We start from the raw sequence: 23,393 nt of genomic DNA, 5'->3' as shown, positions 1-23,393 counted from the left end.
TTCGTTGAACTAAATACTCGGGTATCTTGTTGCAAGCCTGAAAAGCTCTGACCATAAAACTCCGACCATAAAACATGACATAACAAAAAGAAGTGCTTTTTCCCACCCAGAATAAATCCACAGTGCCCAATCCTCTACACAGTGCATGCTAATGCCAAACACTTACTTTTAGCCTGTCTGTTGAACATAAAACACATTTAGGGAGGTGAGACAGGATGTGCTGACAACTAACAACTTTAAGCCATCCACAGAATCACAGGATTTAATACCAAAAAGATACAGTAGATCTTTATTGAGAGTTGAGGACTGCATTTGACATGGAAGAGAGTACAGAGGGAAAGGAGCTTATATTTAGCCTGTCATACATCTTTCTCTCTAGCTTTGACACTGAAGCGCAAGAAGCTTCAATAAATCTTCAGAAGCAGCCACTGACAAAAACAGTAGGAGTGCTGATAGAGATCCTGTTCATTACACAGAGAGTTTCACCCTGAAACATAATGAGCTATCCTGAAAAACGTAGTGTCCTCAACTCTACAAAACCAAGATGAGCAAGATCCTGGAAAGCTGGTAGTTGAGCATATAAACTCCCAACCACCTCCAGAAAGGGATTGTTAATTCTGAGACTTTTTTTTTTTTTTAATTCAAATGTAGGAAAAACACCCACAAAGACTGAACAAAACATGTAATTAGGCAATTGAGACCATGAAATTCACTGCCAGAATTAAGAACCATTACTGATCACATACAGAGCCACATGGAAAACACACCTAAAAGCCCAGATCTCCTCCATGATATTCTCCCCATCACTCACTAGAAAAAAGAGAAACTGTCAGCTTAATTCTTGGTGTCCAGGCAGGGAAAAGCAAGCAAGCAAGCAAGCAGTCATCTCAAATAACAGGAGGGACTCTGCTATTCTGGTCATAAAAAGGCTATATACCTACTCAAAATGAACAGAAGTGATGGAGAGGTGGATATCTGGGTAGAATATTTTAGACTTTTTAAAAATAAGCAAGAAAGAAAGTGCTGGGAATTAAATTCCCAGGCTCATCAACTTCACAGCAGGACTGTCAACACTCCACCTTTCGACAGCTTCCTCCCTGTTACCGCTGAGCGCGAATACTGACACTCGCCCCTCACTTAAGCACGCACATCACAACAACATGCCATTGCTACATGACTTTTTGGGTTAAAGGGCTGTTTCTCCTTTTCTACCATCATGTCAAGGAGATGGCACTATGCGACTGATGGCAACAGCAGCCTTTCTGTGGCTCGCCTCTAAAGCCCTTTTGCAGTTTTATCTGTTACAAATACCTTTCCTTTTGCCTTGGGTCACAGCCTTTTAAGTCCTCTTTCCGCAATGCCTAATCAAAGGGGTGGGGTGGGGGGGGTCCTCTGAATTACTGCCACAGTGCCAAACCCTAAATGCTGATAATTCAAGTTCCATATAAATCTTACGTTACTTTTTGGCCACTCACTTGAGTTTCTTGAAGGCTTCCCTGCCACCAGCCACATACTGCTCTCCACTCTGAAGCTCCTCCAGCTGCCGGACACGATGCCCACCCCGGGGGGTATAGATGTTACGCACAGCTCCAAAGGGTGCCTTCACCCTGCCCGTCACCTCTTTCAGGAACACCTCAAAGTTGGAAACTTTCTTCTCGTTGACGACAATACGACGCCCCGGGAAGAAAGGGTCCCCGTTGCGATACACCAGCACGCTCTTCACCATCGGCTGCGAGAGCCACGACCCCTTGGCGCCAGCGCTGGTCATGCCCGACAGCCTTCGGACCCTCCTGCTCAACCCCAAACCACCCGCCGGCCCGCGCCCGTTTGCTCAGGAGAAGGTCCCTGCCTCAGCACCCCTCTCACCTCCACCCTCACGAAGGGGGGCGGATGAAGGCCCCACACACCCACGCCGGGGCCTGGGCAGCAGGGCCCACCTCCGGGGAGGCAGAGGAGGGAGCCCGGCGCCGCGGGGAGGGATTACAACCACCCCCGGGGAGGAGAAAGGAGGGGGGATTGCCGTAACGGCTCTGCTCTTGCCTTCGGAGAGCGGCTCTTCCTAGGCAACCGCCTCCTGCTGCTCCCTGGGGAGGCTAACGGGGATCACGCGAACCCAGGCAAAAAAAAAAAAAAACACCACCAAAAAACAAAAAATCCAAACCAACCCCAAACACTGCGTGGGGGTAGATCGGACGCAGCAGGGAAATGGACTGCAGGGGACCCGCGGCCTCTCAGGGTCTTTATCCTCCGGCTTGGCCATCGCGGAGAGCCTGCCATCACCCTGGTTGCCTCGGGAAACCTTATCCCGCGTGTGCTTGTCCTCCCCCCACCCGCTCCCGGCGGAATTATTCACCAGGCGACGGCAGGGGGAAGGAGGACGAGGAGGCGTCGTGCCCGGCGGCAGGGAGAGGGACGCGGGGGCAAGGGGGAACCGGACCAAGGGCCCCGCCACCTGAGCGAGCGAGGGAGGGAGGCGAGTCCTCGCTCTGCCTCCTCATCCTCCTCCTCCGAGGCGCTGCCTACCGCCGGGGCTCCCCGCCACAAGGGAAAGGCCGGCCGGCTGAGGCGGGGGGAGAACCGGCGGCCGGGATCAGCGCCCCCACAGCGAGCGCGGCCGGCGGGGCGGGGTGAGGTGAGGCGGAGCTGCCGTAAGATGGCGGCCCCCCGCCGAGGCGGGCTGCCGGCCAGCGGCCCTTACCCGCCGGTAGCGGTCCCCTTCCCACGGGAGACGGTGAGTACAGGGGGAAGCAGCCGCGGGGCTGTTCCCTGACGGGCTCTCGTTCTCCGCCGTAAAGGGCCGGTGGCCGGTAGCGGCCCGGTGCCTGCCTTCCCGCCCGCACACCCCGCGGTTGTGCCGGGTTTGGCCCCCGCCGGGGCGGGCGGAGGAGAGGGGTGGCTGAAAAACATGTTATTTCGTTCCAATCTGGCCGTCTCTTCTTGGGATTTCTTACTAAAGGGGTCAGGTTTTCCCTCCTCAAGAATAAAACAGGCTTTTTACTGGACCTTCCAGGTCAGGGTGACGAAAACGTTAGGCAGCTGGCCCGGCGTGGCGGCGAGGGCAAGCCGCAGCCCTCACCAAAAAGCGGTTTTCTACAACAGGAGTGACCGCTTCAGGCTCTCTGCCCTGAATTCTTTGCCATATTCCTTTGCTGATTCCTATACAGCCTTTCTTCACTGGAGATTTAGTTCTTTGGTGTCCGATTTTGCCCTTGGTTCATTATTAACATCTAACGATTACTACTTGTGTCTGCAGGATGGTCCATGTACCAAGCAAATGAACCACTGAAAAATCACACCTACTGGTATTTATTCTGTTCTTACTTTCCTTCTTGTCAGTCACTAAAAATCCCACCTGAAAACTGGATCTTTGCTCCAGGTTGCCTGTTGCCATTTGCTGTTTACATTTGCTGCAATTCAGAAATAAAGCTGAGCCATGATCTTGAAAGGAAAAAATTATCAGTAGGGTTGAAATTAGGCTCTTGGACTACGCAAATTAATTGCATGTATGTAAAGGCAATTGATTATTATTTTTTTTTAATGTGCCTACTAACATGATGCCCTCTGAATGTGTTTTTGAGATGATACGTAAAAGTTGCAGACACTGTTCGGGTGCTTTTCCCCCATCCTACCATCTGAATAGGCAAAATTTGCTAGTAACACAAAACTAAACTGCACTCCCCCAGTATTTGGGTAAGTTTAGTTATTTGCATTCCTGAAAGCTTTTCAGTACTTGTGTCATTCTTTGTTTAAGTGAGTCTGTTATAATTGGTTCTCTTAAGAATCCGGGCTCTATCACAAGAGCTAATACCACCTGCTGAGATGGCCCAAACCTGCAGTTCTGTCTGGGTAACTTCAGTTAACCAGACTCAGAGATGACTTGCCCCACTAAACCAAGCTCACATTTGAAATACACTATGAACAGTAGCCTGATAAATCAGAAGAATATCCCTGGGCACAATTTATTTTTAACAAAAATACATCAACCGAATAAAACAGAAAAACAATAGATAAAAAATGTAAAATAACCCATTTGTGGTTCAAAGAACATAATGTAAAGTCAAACTGGGTTAATGTTGCACTCTTTCCTAAGTCAATTTCTATAATTCTACATAGTAGATATGACATAGCATATTAAAAAAAATATATATTAATATACGTATTGAGGACCAGATCCAACCTCTACCATCATCAAAAGACTTCCTTAGATTTCACAGATAAATATGTCAGATCATGAAATCATCCTGATACCATTTCCATCTTAAAACTATTTTAAAAACTTCTTAAACAAATGATCCACTTGAAGCTGCATTTTTCTTGCTAATTCTCAGCCAAACATCTCCAGGCTGTCCACTGTTGGGAAGTAACTTTGGATATTGCATTATCAGAATAGCAGATTTTTTTTTTTAATCTCCTCAGATTATTAAAAGTTGTAAAAAATCAATCAAGCATGCATCTTACGGGTTTATTCAAAGAACAGATGAGTCTCTGATGTGTCCAAACAAATTCTGACTACAGATAACTAAGTTTTCTTTACTTGAAAACGCTTTAGGTGTGCTTGGGACATGACTTTTGGCTATACTTTTTAATGATATCTGCTTTGCTTTTTCCAGGAAGCTGCATAATAAATACAGAGACTTTGATTCCACTGGATTTTTGCCACACCTTGGGTACAAGCAGCCATAAAACCTGAGAGAAAATAAATAGAAAATGCCTTAAATTCAAGCTGAATTCCTTTAACAGCCCCTTTTCCCCACTGATTGTCGAAAGACTCAAACTGGTCTAGACCTTCCTACCTGGAATTGTTTAGTGTACAGTAATGACTGTTCTTCCAAATGGATTTCAACACATGTTATGGAAGGAATTTTTCTTTCCTTTTATCTTGCCTCCTTTGATGGGAAAATTGCCCCCCTGCTGTGAGTTACAACAGGGCAGTTAACCATTACAAAAAGAGCAATTTCAGGGTGAGGGAAGTCAAATATGCTACTGTTATTGGTTAACAATTTCTCAGCTTGCTGCTGGTTTTCTTCTAACTAATAAAGGGCAGAAGCAAGCATTTACCATCCTTGAATTAATACTGTTTAACATTGATCTACTGCAACCTGAAATGAAAATTTGTATTAAAAATAGGCTTATGTGTAAAAAACAAAAATGCTGATGACCTTCACACCATTCTGCGCTCAAGTAGTGATACGTCAACTATCTGCTATTTTGTGCCAGATTCTACCACTTTTGGTGATCTTGGGCCTAATTTGCGACCATGCAACATCTTTGGCATAAGAATAAGCCAGGGAATATTTTACTCGTGCACCCATTTTGACACTTGTGCTACTCCAGAGCACTGTTGTTGGTCTTTACCTATGGCCACACTAGTTACAATCACTTTTGTGGATTGTGGTAAAATATCCCTTAAATGGTACCAGACCACTGCTAGTCTTAAAGTGGCCTAGAACTGGTGGGCAAAATCTTTGTCCAAAACTGGGAGCACATTACAAATCCTTTGAAGAATTGCAGTGCAGAATTTTGCCCGTAGTTTAACCTTTACATAGCTAATAGCTGTGCCTCTAAAGACTTCATCTTTCAAATTCAGCTGCTTGCATTTCTGCCCTCTAGCCCTTTACTTGTGCTGCCGTGGAATCACACTGTTTTCTTACTCTTAAGGCAACACCTTCAAATTCAGCCCCTGAAAAGCAACCATGACTGTCCAGCCCGCTGTGGGCTACAGAGCCCACTCACAGCAGCCTTTTCAGAACAAAACATTTTATTTTCTTCAGTAACAGGAACAAAACCAAAGCGGAGTGTTTCCAGTACAGTATAAAGTCAGCATTTTTTCCATCTTGCCTGAGCACAACTGCTGCCCGAAAGCTAAGAAAAGCTCAAACACTTCAGCCCATGATAGCAGGGCCTTCATCCATGAGAATCTGCTCCTTGTAGCCTTCCCAGGGCCTGACCTTTTATCCCCACTATTGTTTCAGTTTCTAAGCAATCTCCTGTCACATTCTCAACAGTAACGGGCCACACTGCTGAACCCACTGACACAATTAAGATAAATGGAGAGACACATAATCTCTTTATGATGGAGTAATATCAGACCTCTCATCTTACTTGAGGCTGATGCATGAGACCACGTCGGTCAGGTCGTGTGTCAGGATCACATGATGGACCTGAGGTCACGTAGCAAGCACATCTTGGGGATCTGATGAGAACAGAGCCGTGGCACAGACACATAGCGTCAAACAGGATCACTTTTTCTGCAGCAAAATGCCGTGAGGTCTCTGCCATTTCAGGACCAGGAAAGATTTTGCAGCTTGTTGCTGGTCCTTGACAACAAGGCTCAGTGACAAGAAAACGTGAGGTCCTGAAGACAGGAGTATGTCCTGGTGCTGAAGAGAAGACCGACAGAATGGAAAAGGGTAGAGTTTCTAAACACAGAGAATGAAATTCAGCTTGTTCTATTGCACACAGTGCTGAGAATCACACTTAATAACTACACTTTTGTGCAGCTTATCAAAAAAATCAGACTAAGCAATAGCAGCCACTTTATTCCCAGTTGTAATTCTGGGATAATCAGACTGTCTGCATTGACAGTTCAAAGCACATAAATACCGGGTGGTTCAACTCTCATGCACACACTCTAACTGGAAGAAACAAAATACTGATGCACTAATGCAGCTGTAAATTTTAAAACCCATGTCATAGCAATTTCACCTACTTACACAATTGCCAGATCAAAAACTCCATAGAATACCAGGATCAATTATTTTTGCTTTAAAAAAAGCATTAGACAATCACAATTTTTGTGATCACAGCTTTTGATGGCATGGGTCTTTTCTAAAGGTATTCTTGTGACAGCTGAGATGATAAAGGGTTGCATAGGGAAAAGGCTTCGGCAAAACCTTAGAGGCATATGAGGAAATGGTTCTCCATGGAGAAACAAATTCCAGGGGGTTAGCTTAAGTAGGGAAAAGTTGAAAAATATCTTTCATGTGGTCTTTGTATAAAGTAATGAAAGTGAAGTCATCCTTTCTAGGCAAAGATTTCTCAGTGTGTTACTGTAGCTACTTTTGATCAAGGCACCCGAGGTTATCAGTTGAGTATTCCTGATGCATTCACATAAGAGAAATTGTTCTAAATATGAAAGTTGTATTTTTTAAGTTTTCCATGGGGTCTTTCCTTTTTTCTCTCTCTATTGTTATTCAGCTGCATTCATCATCCACTAGATACTCATCTACTGTCTGGAAGCATGCGTACTTTTTTTGGTTGATCTGGTTTTTTGTTTGTGGTTTGTTGGTGGTTTTTTCCTCAATGTGAATAAATGTCCTGTGAGCATTTCTTTTAGAGAAGAAACAGGTAATAGGTTCAGGCACATCTTTGTGTATAAACAGGATTGGTTAAATGTACAAGTCATACACTGGGAGATAATTTCTCTGTAGACAGACATCTATATGCATTTCTACCATAATTTTACCAAAACATTCTCTGAGCTTTTCTTCAGTAGAGATTTATAAGGACTCCTTTGTTGATACCTATAATTTCCTTCTCTTTCCGTGTGTTTTGCTTTTGTGTTTCTGCTCTTTCTCTTCCGCATACACCAGCTGCAATCAGACCAGTCCCTCGTCTCTGCAGCCAGCAGTGAAACTAGTTGCTCACATAATTCAACCTCACAAACAGCTTGTGTTTTAGATGGCAATTTCATGGCTAAGCAAGCTGGTGCAGGAGCTATCCTCTCATTTTGGCTGAATGGAGAACAGCCATCATGCCCTTTTGTGTCAATGAGCTTCTTCAACAAACAGCAGATGAACTTGACCCATTATTTTTTTTGATGAAATACAGCAAACTGCTCCCAAAGGTTGGCACTGCAGGACAGACAGGTTACCTGACAGGTGTGTACAGTGGAAGCAACAAGCAGCTTGTTGGTATTTAGAGCTGCAATAAATAGGTGGCGGTTCTAGATCTGCAGTTATCTTTTGTCAGCAGCAGTATAAAATTAGCCATTCTGTCTGTGCTTCGCAACTTATCCCTGGCTGCCAGTTCACATCAAGGTATTGCCTTCACCTCTAAAGACAGAGGTGGTATTTGGTTATTGTCTACCCTTCCAGACAATTACAGTGATGACTGGTGATGCAGCCGTAATGAGATACAATACCAATACTTACTGGTATACTGGCCTATTATATGGTACATATCAAAGTTCATATCAATATATATTCAGTTTGAAGTTGTGTCATCTGATTTCCAACACTTCAGCTGTGTAAGCAGCCAGAATAACAGATGGACAAAGGAAAACAAATAGACCAACCCTGTATCTTATCCCCTTTTTATTGAAGAGTGTGAAATGTCAGCTGTGTGAGACTGGCTTACTGCAAATTCATTAAATGTAAACTTCTGGCAGATACTCCTCAGATGCTTCCCTAGTTTTTGCATTCCAAACATGCAGAGTCAACATAAGCTGCCCTTAGTTGCCAGCAACGGTCCGTGTTCGTTTCCTGCTCTCCCGCAGTATTTTCTGTGCTGCTTGGTATTCCCAAATTTTAAATATCTCTGACATCCAAGAGTATTAAATTAGTCTTGTACATACTGCCACCTGCTGTAATTAACCAAAACTAGAGCGAAAATACTCCATTTAAGTAGATTTCAGCTTTTTATCAAGTATCGAGGGGGCCAACATTTGCATTCAGGCATGCTTACCCTAAACTGAAAACTTCTGATGGCTTCAGGCAACACATACATGCTGTATGTAACTACTAAGTAACTTTTTTATTTAATTACTTCCTTGCGAAGTCATGTATCTTTGTGCAAAGTGTGCGTAAGCCATCCTTCTGGTTCTGGACAGGTGAGTCCACTTCAAACAAGCGCCCATCTGTGCACGTTATCGTACGTACATACAAACACACACACAAGTGCACAGGTGATGTGGTGTAGGGAAGGAGGGGACAGCGTCTGCCCTCGGGTAACTTCCCTTTCACCGACAGCCCGGCCAAGAGCAGAATTTGGCCATGACGCCCTCGTCATCAAAACTCAGACCCATGTTCAGGACAGCGTTAAGATTTGCGCACTCCAGCTGGGGCAGCCACGCTGTACGAATCCTTTCATTAGCAGCACCATCGCTTTTTTTATTTCCCCACGAAGGAGTCACGAGTGCTGTAAGTACATTCTGACAATACGTCCTGCTGGAGGGCTTTCAGCACAGGCCTTGCCTTCATGCCCGCGTACGCACTTCAGCAGAAGCAGCCCAAGGAAGGATGCTCCTGCTACTGATACTGAAAAAGCTGGTCGAAGAAACTGTCTAAGACTCGTTTTGGAGTTTTAGAAAGCAGGCATTCTTTATTGCAGCGCTGGATGCACGGGGGATAGTTCCACCTAGCGTGCATACCGCAGCTTTAGCACTAACAGGTTATATAGAATAACTAATTGCATATTAATCAGATTATAGTATACATACACATAAAAATAATTGCAACTGATTATCTTAGTACTGCCTACATCTGATCATGCGCAACGAAGGATCCATTTGAGTCGAAGCGCTGCTTTTGCGACCACCGACCCATTTGAAGTTCTTGCTGGCTGTCCTTGAAGTCTTTATTCCTGTCCTTGTTCTTTGATCTTGAAGCTTAACGCAGCTTCAATCACATGTGGTCAGTTTCAACATTGTTCTCATCTAGCGTACAGGAACATCTCATCATAAGAGCAAAGAACTGCAAAACTTATGAGTAATTACCTCTATACTTTTGTCTGTTGTTTCAATCATAATGTTAGTATAAGATTTCTAACAAATTATTTACCAAATCTCACTTTTACAGTCACCTAGCAGCAAACCAGTTTCCACAGCTGGTACAAAATATTAAAACCATCAAAATATTTAGACGTACCATACAGAATGTATGGAAGTACGCTGTCACTACCTGCATTATCCTTTTGCGTGTGAAAGCCGCGGTTTAAAAATAATACGTGTTAGTGGAAGCTGGTACGTTACTCAACCTTTAAATCTCAACCTGCCAGCTTCTCTCTCTGTTTTAGGCGCAAGGAGATTTAAGTGGAAGACCCTTACCGGGAGCAGGACTGTTCCACATTTGGGAAAACCCCGCTTTTTAAAAGCGACCATCTCCACCGAGCGCCCGAAGGCGGCGGGAGGGCAAACGCCCGGCTTAAGCGCCCGGCGGGACGTTTCTGGAGGTCGGAGCGGCTGCGGGGGGGCCGAGCTCCGGCTCCCAGGGCCGGGGGAGCCCCCTCAGCGGCCGGGGCTCCTCCTCCTCCTCCTCCTCCTCCTCCTCCTCCTCCTCCTCCTCCGCCGCGGCTGCGCGGTGAGGAGCCGGTCGCTTCGCTGCGCGGAGCCGGGCGTCCGCCCCTATGCTGGTCGCCGGGCTCCTCGGCCGCGCCTTGGGCCGCCCCCGCGGCTGGGCGGGCGGCGGGTCCCGCCTGCGGGCGGCTCTGGGGCTGCCGCCGGGGCCGGGGCCGCCGTGCGCCCGCGGGCTGCGCCGGGCGGGTGAGAAGCCGGGGCCGGGGGCTGCGGCGCCGGGCGGGCCCCGTTCGGGTTGGGCCCCGCCGGGCCCGCGGCCTGGCCGTGAGGGGACCGCGGGCGGGGACAGCCCGGCCCGGGGGACGGGGAGAGCGAAGCGGGTGTGCGGTCGGAGGGGCCTTCTCCTCACCCCTGCCGCTTCGTTTCCGTGCCGGCCCCTTCTGTGGGTGGCTGGTAGCGGGGCACCGAGTAATTACAGGCGAAGCGCGGCCTGCTGGAAGTAAAACCGCCTTGTGTCTCTTCAGGTAAACTCTGCCGGTGTGCCACAACGGAGGCCTCCCAAGCCACCCTCGCTAGCGTGTCTCCTGTTTTTGCAGTGGTGAGTACGTGTGGGCCTTAACAGCAACCAGGGCGGCTTGACCTAGGCGACAGTGCTCTTCCTTTTTTGGTTTGTTTTGTTTTTTTTTCCTAAAGCATCCTAAGAGCAGATGGATTCGTCTCTCCAAGAACATCCCCAATTCCAAATCGCTGGTTTAAGGTATTCTGACTCGAGGACCAGTTATGGTACGCAGCATTCATCAGGGTGTTTTTCTAAGATCCAGCACCTGCTGGAAGTTCTCTTGATTTAATTGTGAAGGCCAGAGAACTCTTAAAAGTGCTGCAGTCAGAAGGTTTCTTGTTAAGGGTGTCAGGGCTTGCTGATGCCTTCTAGAAATACTATTCCTGTGTCTTGGTAGCTGCAATTCCAAGGAAATGTAAGATTTGGGGAAAAACAAGCTCTCTGTATAGTCTTTTTTTTAAAATGAGTCTGGAATCCATTTGCAAACGGCTTGGTTGACATTATTAGTGCATGTGAGGGAAGGTGCGGTCTCTGTGCTGAGAACGAAAAGCAGTCATTCCGCAACAAGGTGCGTGCAGCTGGGTCCTTGTGGCCATGGAACCCCTGTTGCAGCTCTGCTGGAATGTATGCTTAGGTATGTTTAATTCACGGAAAGGTATTTTTAAAGCCAGTAGTACGGAATTAAGCTACATAGTTCATGAGCAAACAGCAAACTTTCTGATGAAACCAGACACTGCAGTTTTTCCAATAAAATAATTTTATTGGGAGATACAAGTGTTAAGTGAATAATCTGAATGACAAGTGTTAAGACAAGATGGATTTAGATGCAGGTTACTAGCTGAACAGCATGTTAATGCAATACTTGACATGGGCACGAGGACTAACTACCCAATTTCTGGTACTCTTTAAATTTTATTTGTACATTTTTTCAGATTGCGCCAGAGGAAATAGCGAAATTTGTAGTCCAAAATGTAAGATGCCCTGCTGATTTCTTCTCCCTGGTATCCAGTGATAGGACGCATGGGAATGGTTCAAAGCTGTGCCAGGGGAGGCTTAGGCTGGACATTCAGAAGCGTTCCTTTACCGAGAGGGTGCTCAAACTGTGGAACAGGCTTGCTAGAGAGGTGGGAGATGCCACATGACGGACAGTGTTGAAGAGGCATTTGGACAATGTCCTTAATAACATGCTATAACTTTTGGTCAGCCCTGAAGTGGTCAGGCAGTGGGACTCAATGGTCATTGTAGGTCCCTTCCAACTGAAATGTTCTGTTCTAGTCTATTCTGTTCCATTCTATTCTATGTCTGATCCTCTGTAAATCACCTCCTTCCCAAGATTTACATAGGAACATGGTCGTGCAGATGACACTGGTTTTGTTTGGTGTCTATACAAACACAGTGAAATATATGGCAATTTGGTGCAATGTTTTTCTTAATTGGGATTAACTGTGAAGAGAGGGCATAAAGAGTTGCTTTTTCTTCATAACGTATTTTCCATTTGACTTCTAGGCAAGTACCAACAATTTTAGAAATTGATTTCTTGTTTTATAGTAGTTCGGTGAAAGAAATTTTTTTTTTTTTTTTTCACTCCTTTAGATGAAGCTTGACAAAGACGGAAATACCACCTATTTTGGTGAGTTTCCATTTTAGTTTCGTTCGTTTGTTGCTTGCTTGTTTGTCTTTTTTTCTTGTCCAATACAGAAAAGCCCAACTGGGAATCAACATGGGGTAGAAAATTATATTTGGGATACTTCACTGTGTTTATTTGAGATGTTGTAATGTTTCCTCTGTTTTGCTGCCTTCTGTGGGTCTTCATATCATCTTTATCGTTACAATTTTTGTGTATTTTAAAGTAATATTTTGAAAATAACTTATACCACAGGAAGGTCATTTTTACTTTGTGTTTTCCCTTTTCGACCAGCATGCTACTTCCCCTGCCTTGTATTTCCCTTCCTGTAGGATTGCATGTGCTTTCTCAAATGAGTCACTTGGTTCCTGACATGAAATTAATTGTCATGGCCAACTTTTTCACTTATATCTAGAATTTTTCTCTTTCCACTTAAGATACAGTCTTCTAAATTTTGCAAAAAATAAATTACATTGAGGAATCAATGGGAGGAAAACTGTTTTAAAGATAGCGCAGCTTTTTTTGTTTGTTTTGCAGGACATAGTAACATGCTAAAATGTAATTTGAGAACGTGTATGCTTGTCCCCTAAATGTCTGAATCTAAAAATATTTTTATGATAGAAAAGAAGAAAACAGAATTGTACCAGGAATTGGGTCTTCAAGCTCGAGATCTAAGATTTCAACACCTAATGAGCATTGCAACTAGGAACAACAGGATCATCATGAGAATGGAGGTAATGGTTTCCCTATAGCTGAGTGTAAACTTGAACTGTGTCTTATCCTTGCACTTTCTTGCGTGGTTCTTTTAATACCAGCTTTCTATGACATCCAATTTAGCAGTAAATGTATCTTTGGGGCTCTACCTAGCAATCAGGAGGTACGGGTTTACCAACAGTATGTATTAATGACCATTTTCCCAGTTGAGCACAGGAGAAACACTACTGACATCGTTATAGAAGTAAAGGCTTACAAGGAGCCTCTTCTCAGTCATACCACCACTAGCACAGTGCTGTGTCTGAACCATGGGGTTCACTAGTTTGCAGCTAGCATGAGATTCTGTTATTTTCCTGCCTGAAAAGACATTTGAAGAGTGGCTTTATCAAAGCCTAAATTATCAAATGCCCTACAGAGTTACGAGAAATGTTCAGAGAGTTTTTATTCAGACTCCTACATGTACTGTCTTTTTCAGTTCTTGAAGGCTGTCATAACACCAGAGTTTCTTCTGATACTAGATTATCGTAATTTAAATCTGGAACACTGGCTCTTCAATGAACTAGTATCTCAGCTGGCTGGGGAAGGTCAACTAGTTACATATTCCCTGCCCTTTGAATTCCGAGCCATAGAAGCAATCCTGCAGTACCAGGTGAGCTGTCTCATTTTTATTTAAATTGTTTTGGAAGTTTTTGCTTCACAGAAAGGACAGTATGAGTTTATTCTTGTGTTAATATTTATACATGCACATTTGTATACGTATTCTGTGCTTATTGTAGGAGCTCTTTTTTTGGTTTTGGCTTTCATTGCTTTAGTTCTTATGGTTTTGTGTGTATGTGTGTTTCCATTCCCTTCCCAAGAAAGTGCCGCTTGGATGTGATGGCTTCACCATCATTTGGACAATTAAAAAACAAGTCAGAGTACCTTTCTAGAGACATGCTGTAGCTGAAATGGAACTCGCACAAAAGCGCTGAGGTTTTTGGCCTCTTGGGCAGGAGTCAGATAATGATTTCTAGCTATCCTTAAAAATCTTGCTAATGCTAGCTTTCTAATGCTAATATGACATTTCTAGACAAAGAGTGTTTTAGCTTATCAGCCTTATTGGTGTGGTTGTCACTGGGTTTCAATTCAGTGCAAATCACTTTTATAAAATACTGTATTTTGCACTGCCTTTATCTTGTAAGTGATATCCCTGTAGCAAGTATTTCCAAGGCATTGGAAAGCAGATTGCGTTAACTGCCTATTAACTGTGAATTCTGTGTTCAGAGACAGAAGTCAGTTGCCCAAGTCATTCTAAAGGGATTGCTTTAATTCTTATGAAGGATCATGTTGTTATCTAGATCAGCAAACTGCAGGGGAGACTTAACACTTTGCAGCCTCAGATCCTTGAGACACTGGAAGCTCTAGTGGACCCCAAGCTTTTGTCTGTGGATAGGAGTAAACTACACATTCTCCTGCAAAATGGCAAGAGGTAAATAAGAGTAAGCCGTCAAGAGACTAGAAGATGACCATAGAAAATTGTGCAATGAAATGTTAAAAAAAAAGGTATCTAATATTAATTTCCTAGAATGCTGGGTTGTGCATCTTACTTGTAAATGTAAAATTTGGTATATGAAATAGCTAGTGATATGGGGAAAAACAGAAAAAGAGAAATGTATTCCGAGTTGTCAGAAATAGTCGAGCTTCTTAAATAGCATCTGACAGAACAAAATAATACCTAAGAGAACAAAATAACATCATGAAATGTTCCCCATAATGTAAAACATTATGCCTTTGGATCTATGCTTTAAGGTTACTGGTACTAATACATTGGTAACTTCATGTGTTAGGCTCTCTGATACGACTGCAAATATGCACTCACTACATGCTCAGAGTGCTGTTTTTTTCTGACTTGCAAATATATCCAGAAAACACATCTGAATCCCTTTTAGTGTGTGTCTGTAGCTCACTGGTCCCCAGGGAGATCACTGCCACCGCTAAGTGTGCGGCCTGTAGGGAATTTTTTGAAGGAGCTCATAGAACCTGGCAAGGAAGTCTTCCCTGGCCACTCTGTCTGGTGAGGGTGCTGGCTGGCAAACTTATTTAGAGATTACCTTTGTGCACTGGTGCCAGTGGGGATTACTTGACCTTTTGCCTGTTCTTTCTTCAGCTTGTCAGAACTGGAAACAGATCTTAAAGTTTTCAAAGAAACAATTCTGGAGATCTTAGATGAAGAAGAATTAATAGAAGAGCTCTGTCTATCTAAATGGACTGATCCACGAGTATTGTATGTATGTTTTGAAACCACATACTTTTTTAACAGTGTGTTTTTTCAGAGGAGAACTTGAACGCTAAACTGGGTGTTTCCTGCCAAAAAAAATAGAAGGAAAGTGACTTTCTAATTTTTTAAAGCCCTAATGCTTGCTGCTTCAGAAATCATTGTATTTGCCATTTTGGAGAGGGACTCCATTAGCACTAGTCACACTAAGCAGTTTCAAATACTTCTTGGCATAACAGGCCAGCTCATCTAGTATGTAATGGGATGGGAACAGGATGGCAGGAGGAGAAAAAGCCAATGTTATTGGGAGAATTTTCCTCATTTTCACGAAAAGAACCAAAGAGGCAGGTTTTAAAGCTTGTCTTGAATAGGTCAGACACCACACTTACTTTGTTAGAACTGTTCTAAATACTTTGCTTCTAGCTTTTTGCTCAGCAGCAGAACCTGAAGGAAAGAGGCCCTGGAGCAATCTGGTTGTGCATCTGAAGAGCAGCATTTCAGGAAAAATGTACATCCAGAAATAGTCCTATTGCACTCTCAAATTCTCGTGAAAGATGGCACGCAGCAGCAGCAGCGTCGATTCCTTTAACAAAAACTAAAAACCAAAAATATAATGTATATGAGATCCCAATATGTTCTGGGCTAAACTGTATTTAAATCTTGGGTATACAGACATGTTTTATGTTTAAGCAGATAACAGAAACTACCTTTCAGGGTCCTTTGCAAAGTTGCTGAAGAATACTTTTGCCTAACCACATTAAATGTGGATATTATTACTATTCACACAGTAGCATGGATTTGAAATCGGGAGATAGTTCCTTGCCCTGCAGAACTTAGTCTAAATGTGCAGCAGAAACACAGTATTCCAGAAGTGGGATGCGGTTTGCATTTCTACTGCATCTGCTGGAGCAGTATCGAGAGGGCTCTGAATTCCAGGCTGCTCCTGAGCCAGCACCTGGTCTTCATCCTGGTTTTGCTCACAACCTTTCTTTGGACTTAGCACAAGCTGCTGGCAAATCTCTTCTTGCCTCATGGTGGACAATGTGTAGGGAACATCTAGGAAGGGTACCAAGGTCAGCTTACACTCTCATGTCAGGAAAAACCTGAAGTCATCCCTTCTTTCAGAAGGGTAGGAGAGGTGGTGGGAGGTTGGGTAAAGAGTGCTAGAGCCGTGCTGCAGGATGCAGCGAGGCAGCCCGTGCACGAGGCACACCAGGAAACGCTAGCCACGACAGCAGGCAGGCTGGCAGTGTGGGGATCAGCTCTTTTGGCCCAGGATTGATGCAGGTGATGTGTGGTATTTGATCGACTCAAGAAGCCTGAGAAGGTGTGGAGAAACCCAGTTAGGCATATAGGTACCATCAGAGGTCATTTGCAGCAGGAATGGTGAGCCGAGTGTAGAAGGACGAGGCAGACGTCATGTATTTGTGCGAAGGGATGGCAGACTCTCGAAGACTCGTGAGACAAATGAAGGCTAGTTAATGGAAGCAACTCAGGTGGCAGTTATTTTCAAGTCTGTATGCCTGTTGTTTCCCTTTGTATATCCACAGAGGAGCCGATGTAAAGATACTCATCAAATAAGACCTTGAGCTGAATCCATAATGCAGCAGGTAGTGCTCTAAAGCTTTCAAGCCTGCAACTCCTCATCTGCATGCAGTAAAAACCTCAAGGTCTGAAGGGCTTTAAAAACAGCCTAGCTAACTCAAAGTTTCTGGCCCATAAGAGAGAAACTAGCGGCTCTGTTAAAGGTCCTCAGGGAGCTTACATGGGATGATTCTTAAGACATATCACTTATTTTCTTGCAAAACCATTTCAGAGAGGTTCTTTTAACAGTCAGTGACGCCAGGAGGAGATTCTTTGAAAAGTTCAGTCTCTCTAGAGAAATCAGGTCATACTACAAAAGAAAAAATGATGGAAGAATCTTCCTGGCTTTGCTGCTAGTTTCCAAGCTCTTGTGGATCTCGAGTGCCTCAGCTTTCATCTGCGCGGTGAACAATCCAGTACACCATCAGAAACATACATACCTGATTCAGAGAATGCTGCTGCGCCAGCCGTCGGACCATGAAGTAAGATGAAGACAAGACTTCACTTAGGAGAGCAGCATCTTCCATTTGATGCTCACTCTTTGGCTGCTTCATGGTCCCAAAACGTTTTGAAGTAATTACTGTGTATAGCTGAAACACCTTAGAATTGAACTATTTTAATACACACCTAAAACATCTCCCTCACCGTGTAATTGTTTGTGTGTTGACTTTTGGTTATGTTTTATTCTTGGGAGTTTTTGACTGCACTGTTACCAGCTTCCACCACCTGAGGGCAGCAAGAAATTAAGCATCTCCTTTCAAAATTGTCAGCACTGTATAATAACTTAATATAAACATTTATAGTGCTATAAACTTTATAAATAATATAGAATTTATGTAACTTTATAAATTTTTAATATCTGAAAAAGTAAGGTTTGTGGTGTTGTGCATGCCTTGAGCACATCAAATGCTAACTGCTCTACTCAGAATAATAATTGATGGCCTATGCTGATCAGCTGATAGATATAAAAATATACCTTTTATTTTAAGCTATTGGTATTGTTGGAAGTTCCTCACTGAAAAGATTAGATTTTGAGATCTAGTGTCTAACATTACTCTTGTTGGCTGTTCCCCACAACTCTTACATGCCTTGTCTTAACACATCAACGATACACTTCTATACAACATGTAGCTAACTGGAAAAATACAAATTGTTGCTCACAGTGAGGAGAGTACATCTGGGATTGACCATGCAGAGGAAATGGAGCTGCTGCTGGAGAACTATTACAGACAAGCAGAAGATCTTGCAAATGAAGCTCGTGAACTCAGAGTATTGATTGACGACTCGGAAAGCATAATCTTTATCAACCTGGACAGGTTAAGTATCCTATCTGTTGGGCTGCCAAAAGCTGAGCAGAATTTAATGCTGCCTAGTCTTTCTCAAATCTGCCTACAAGGAAAGTTGGGGACTTCCATCTTTGTGAGGGTTTGAATGGACTTTGCAGTCACAGCACAAGAAGCTGCATTGCGCTTTTCTTATCAGTGAACTGAATAAAGTAAAGCAACAAGACAACCTAATTAGTATATGTAAAAACCTCTCTAGCTAGGCATCAGTTTTCCCTAGCAGAAGAAACCAAGCTTCTCCTAGATCCTTCTGGGGAGCTACTCACTAAAGGAAAGGTCTGCAAATTTAGGGGCAAAATAAAATTCTCAGGAAAGTTTACTCTTAATTCAGCAAAACTGAATTATTTAAGAGTCTGGCTAGACTACTCGGGTGTTTAGTGCAAGTTGCATTATCACTCTATGGAGTGATAGAAGAATGATTAGCTTTGGAGCGAGTATTTTCTCTCTCTCTGTATGCTACAGTTTTCACTACTAGTTAGCTTTCTTACTGAAAAATAATTGCAGCTTGCATTTGCAAGCACGTGCTACTCTGTCTTCGAGGTCAGTGTTTAATATGCTTTCCCCTCTTTACTGGGAAGTTATTTGTAAAAACAATTGGTGGATGCTGCATCAGGAAACCACAGAAATCCTTTTGGGGAAGACCTGAATATGGAATTCTCCAAAACAGGCTAAAGTTTATAGTCTGCAGCATTTACTGACTCTACTTCTTTGTAAGTATATTCATTTGTAAGGTAACAGTAAATTTTTGTTTCTTGTGAGTACAGACATATAAATTCTAGCCAGTTAGTGGTGGGAGAACACAAATTTCCGTGGAATTTACCGCTACTTTGTGTATATACACCCCTAAGAAGCGAGCAATGCTGGAAAGTCTGATGATGATTAAGCAGAACCTGCTACCTTAGAGGTATCCTGATGCAGCAATTTCAAAACAATAGCCTCTTTACACTGTTGTTCATTGCTATGTTCATGTTGTTCATGAGCTTTGTCACTGGATTGTCTAATTCCAGCATGACTTCCTCTCTTTTACTATTTGTTTTTAGTGCATGCTGTATGGAATTTGAGAATTTAGGCAGCAAATCAATTTTTGGGTTCCCCTTACAGATGTTTCTCCCTTCTTTAGCCACCGTAATGTGATGATGAGACTGAACTTGCAGCTGACTATGGGGACTTTCTCTCTGTCTCTCTTTGGACTCATAGGCGTTGCGTTTGGTATGAACTTGGAGTCATCCCTTGAAGAGGTAAGGAACGAGTGCTGCTTTTATCAGTGACATAAAACATGGCTCCTACTCTTACAGTGCATTTTATATTCAGTACTACTTCATTCTTCCCATAGGTGAAGCTCCAGATTTATATTAGTGTGTGAACATAATTTAGTCCAGGGATTCATGTGTTCATGCAGTCACTTTTTTGTAAGCAAATTACCATATGGCTAACCGCACAGTATTGCAGCCTTTTTTTCTCTGTAATGTCCATGGAAAAGAAACAGGAAGACAAGTTTATGGTTGTATAAGGACTGACTGTAAAGCAGTATTAAGGTTTCTTTAATGATCTTCTATTCTTCTGAAAAGATGAGCTTTGTCTTCCAGATACAAGGGTATCTGGCAAGCAGCCAGGGCATTTCCAGCACACCAGAGGAAATACTCTACTGTCAATTACATGTTTATACCTAGACTGTGTGTGTGTACAAATTTACAATTGCACAAGCTGTTGTTAAAACAAACAAACAACAAAGCAAAGACTTCTCCCCTTCCAAATCCATTAAATAGAAGGGCTTCAAACTTCCAAATGAAGGAAGGAAAACTGCATGGGACAGTAACAGAATACACTAGGGCAATTCCTAAATAAAATGCTTTCCTATGAAACGGCCCTTTTCCCAAGGTGGGGCTTGGCTGTTGATGGTAGAGAGTTTACCACTTCCTCCCATAAAGGAGGAGAACGCTGCTGGAGAGTGAGGGATTATCTTTGGATAATCCCTTTTCTGAAGAGAGAGTTGCACGACTAATGGGAATGTTCTGTTGGTAGGACCCCAGAATATTTTGGCTGGTGACAGGGATTATGTTTCTGGGAAGTGGTCTGATATGGCGGCGCTTGCTTTCCTTCCTTGGGCGGCACCTAGAACCTCCGCTACCTCCGCACGTACGTATGGCTGGCTAGGGTTTCTGCTTCGGGCTCTGCATGTACAGTCCGCTTCTGAAGTGGGAAATAAGCTGTTGTAGAGGTGTGGGCCACAGAGCACGGGGGAATTCAGCTCAGTGTCTGCTCCTTGACAAAGGAAAAGGTTCTCCCTAGCTGGGCTGAATGAGGTGGGAAGCCCCAGCGCTGGCAGAGATACACTTGAGCAGTAAGATACCGCTCACTGTTGCCAGAAGTGAAGCTGCAGGCTGTTCTTTGAGACATCCTGTATTTACTTTCACCTAGCAGCCCAAGAGAAGCTGAGGCTAGCCATAGAAGCAGCCCTAATTTGCCTTCTCAGCTGCTGCAGCAGTCTGTTCATAGTGAGGGACAGAACGGCTGCTGCCGTCCTCCTCCCACCCACATACTAACTCTGGATCTGTAGGCCCTGTCTTGTAGAAGAGAAGGTAAAGATAAAAGGACGATGAGGACAGGTGCTGGCTATAACATCTCTCTGGAGAACAATGCCATGGTTGTGATGTGCTGACTCCCAGTCTGAAGTTTGTAATAGCTCCTCGTGGGCACACCAGCTATCTTTGCCATCGATGCTGATTGTACTAAGCTGCGTGAAGAGTTCCAAGGAGACCGTCTTCAGATTAGCAAGATTTTGTATGGGTCATTTTCCCCATTGACTATGCTTCCCTGCCAAAGCTTGTGGGACTGTCTTGTCTCCCTCTATTTTGCACTCCAGTACTTGTAACAGGGAGGTGGCAGTGGATTCAAAAGTTAAGTTGCCACAAGTGGCAAAAGAAAGTCAGACCCAGATAAACTCCCCTTCTTCCCTCCCCTCCCTTGCCATTAAGAGGCAGATGGAAGGATTGGGGAGGGAGAAGCCAGAGTCTGTTCTGAAAATAAGAGGAGAAAAATCAGGGTTCAGGCCTCTCTGAAGCTTTATTTCCTTCTGCTGCATATAGAGCAGCTTCTAATGTAATGACAGGCTATTTTGTATCTTGCCTAGGTTCCTGCAGTTTTGAAAAAATCCCAACCAGCAGCTGGAAGAGTGGAGATAAAGAACAACCTTAAAGCAGAAACATTTGGGCTGAGCAGAAGCACATTAACAAACCAATAGGAACAGCAGGAATGAAGAGACTCTTAATGTTACAGGGTGCACTTTGGACACTTTCCTTGCATTTGTTCTTCCTTACTGAAAACTGCAAGAATTTCTAAACTTGCTTATTTAATATATATTTTGTGCCAAAAACCTATAGTGAGATTTCAGCGCTCACACACAAGAGGAGAGGAACGCAAGGGAAAACAGTGACGTGCTTTCCAGCGTAGTCTCGCCTCCATCCCACGTATGTTCCATTAGTTTTCGGTATCACATACACATACTTATTTTTCGGGCATTCTTATTTTAAGTGTTTTTGTCAAATACTTCTTTGCGTAATGGCCTTTCTTAAAGAGAACAGTATTTTCAGCTTAAAGGGTGACAGCAGTCAACATTCATCAATAATTCTGGTTCTGAGCTGCAGATTTAGGAATCTGACTTCAAATGTCAAAGAAAAATCCACCCCAAAGTGGCCTTTTTAATGGATTTTTTTAAGGGCCTATTTAATTGCAGAGAACAGATTTTCCAAAGCAAAAGCATACCTGCATCTCTTCTGAAGCATCCATCACCTCTAAACTGGCAGTAACCAGAAATCATAGTTTCCCTTATTTTAAGCGAGCAGTAACAGGCTTTGAAATGTAGCTACTTATCTTGGGTGTTCCTTAACAATTAATTTAGGCCCAAAATGCTTGCAGTTTTAGTTACAGAGAAAGCAGACCTATTGGCAATGCACAGTTGTGCTTGCCATCTGCCACTCTTTGAACACACATTCATACAGCTGCAGTTTAACAACTCCCCATGTTGTCATAAGGCCTGATTCAAATGCTGGTAAAAACCAACAGACCAGTTGTTGGTTTCCCTTAAGCTGGGCTCTGCTTTCTCTCTTTTCACTCCAAGAAGACAAGACAAAGCACGGACTAGCCTGCACCACAGTTAAGTAAAGGGTGTGCAAGCCTGATGTCCTGTGATGGACTGAAGGAGGGAGGAAAAATTCTTCTGCCTGCTATTTATGTTTTTTCTTAGGACTTGTCTCTGAACTCTGAGGGTGTAGTTCTCCACTGGTTTCTCTTGGTCTCTAGAGGGAGCATGAAATCCTTCTAAATCAGGTCACACGCTGTCTATTTCTTGTTTGGGGTTTTTTAACTTCTCTGTAACATACAGTGAGTAGCTCCTTAGGTGCCACCAGGTAAATCACTGTACTAGTAGGCGTTGAAAAGACAGTAACTGTAGCTGTGAACATTTTTACTCAGGACTAACGAGTCAAAAGTGGAAATAAAAAGGTACATAAATTAAAATTATTCAGGCCTGTGACCCTAATTTGGTTAAAATCAGTTGTGTGTAATTATTTTCAAACAGTTGTTCTTGTTCTGTATGTGACTTCATCTATAAAAGGCATGAGAAGGTGAGAAAATTAATGGGGTTTGTAATGTTCTTGAGTTTTTTAGCTGTATTTTTTGGCAACCTTTTTGGTTAGCAGGTAGAGATGTAAAAAACCTCTAAACTGAGCAATCCAGTGGAAAAAACAACGGCTCACAAACCCCAGGAAAGCCCAGGGTGTGAAGGGATATGGATGCTGATGTTTTCAACCAGGCTGTAGTTGCATTAGGCCAGGACTGAAACGTGTTGGTGCAGCTGTTTGGAAAGCTTTCACGTAAGCTTTCCATGCTCTGTCTTTTGTGCAGAGAGGCTTCTGTGAACTGTATTGATTCCTCCTCCTGTACATAACTGACTTAAAGCACAATAAAAGCACTAGGAGAAAGACACATCTTTTACAAGAGTGCCTTTCTCTCTACAGACCTACACAAATGTTTCATGGTTTTCTTACAATTCCAGTAATCAAAATGCATTCACGTGTGGTAAA

At 43.5% G+C, this 23,393-nt stretch overlaps 2 protein-coding genes and 1 long non-coding RNA gene across 3 annotated transcripts in view; 2 read left to right on the top strand and 1 right to left on the bottom strand.

The window, feature by feature from the left end:
• The window catches only part of DCDC2 (doublecortin domain containing 2), a 69,146-nt gene extending 67,378 nt beyond the window's left edge, over nucleotides 1-1,768 (bottom strand). Inside the window, exon 1 of the mRNA XM_075052304.1 lies at nucleotides 1,476-1,768. Within this exon, the coding sequence (XP_074908405.1) occupies nucleotides 1,476-1,768 (293 nt within the window). The remainder of the gene's footprint in view (nucleotides 1-1,475) is intronic.
• An 833-nt stretch (nucleotides 1,769-2,601) lies between these two features.
• LOC142042479 (uncharacterized) lies at nucleotides 2,602-6,375 on the top strand. The gene is made up of 3 exons (XR_012653785.1): nucleotides 2,602-2,731; nucleotides 3,254-3,302; nucleotides 4,611-6,375. It is a non-coding gene; the product is annotated as an uncharacterized LOC142042479 (long non-coding RNA).
• A 3,924-nt stretch (nucleotides 6,376-10,299) lies between these two features.
• Nucleotides 10,300-22,947, top strand: MRS2 (magnesium transporter MRS2). The gene is made up of 11 exons (XM_075052446.1): nucleotides 10,300-10,480; nucleotides 10,759-10,832; nucleotides 12,387-12,423; nucleotides 13,039-13,151; nucleotides 13,607-13,780; nucleotides 14,469-14,599; nucleotides 15,278-15,394; nucleotides 18,133-18,285; nucleotides 19,433-19,550; nucleotides 20,335-20,448; nucleotides 21,443-22,947. Exons 1-11 carry the CDS (start codon nucleotides 10,345-10,347, stop codon nucleotides 21,551-21,553), a joined length of 1,278 nt encoding a protein of 425 aa, XP_074908547.1. The 5' UTR covers nucleotides 10,300-10,344; the 3' UTR covers nucleotides 21,554-22,947.
• The last annotated feature ends 446 nt before the right edge of the window (nucleotides 22,948-23,393 follow it).

This window comes from Buteo buteo, chromosome 20 (assembly GCF_964188355.1).
Source record: "Buteo buteo chromosome 20, bButBut1.hap1.1, whole genome shotgun sequence".
NCBI lineage: Eukaryota > Metazoa > Chordata > Aves > Accipitriformes > Accipitridae > Buteo > Buteo buteo.
Note: the sequence above shows the minus strand (reverse complement) of the source record. Positions and strands in the feature narration are given on the sequence as shown.

What these genes read in the sequence shown, in the direction of transcription:
- MRS2 (XM_075052446.1), top strand. Translation starts at nt 10,345, where the DNA reads ATGCTGGTCGCCGGGCTCCTCGGCCGCGCCTTGGGCCGCCCCCGCGGC. An exon ending in TGTCTCCTGTTTTTGCAGTG is followed by an intron (nt 10,833 to 12,386) that starts GTGAGTACGTGT and finishes TCACTCCTTTAG; the next exon opens with ATGAAGCTTGACAAAGACGG. An exon ending in CTCCTGCAAAATGGCAAGAG is followed by an intron (nt 14,600 to 15,277) that starts GTAAATAAGAGT and finishes TTCTTTCTTCAG; the next exon opens with CTTGTCAGAACTGGAAACAG.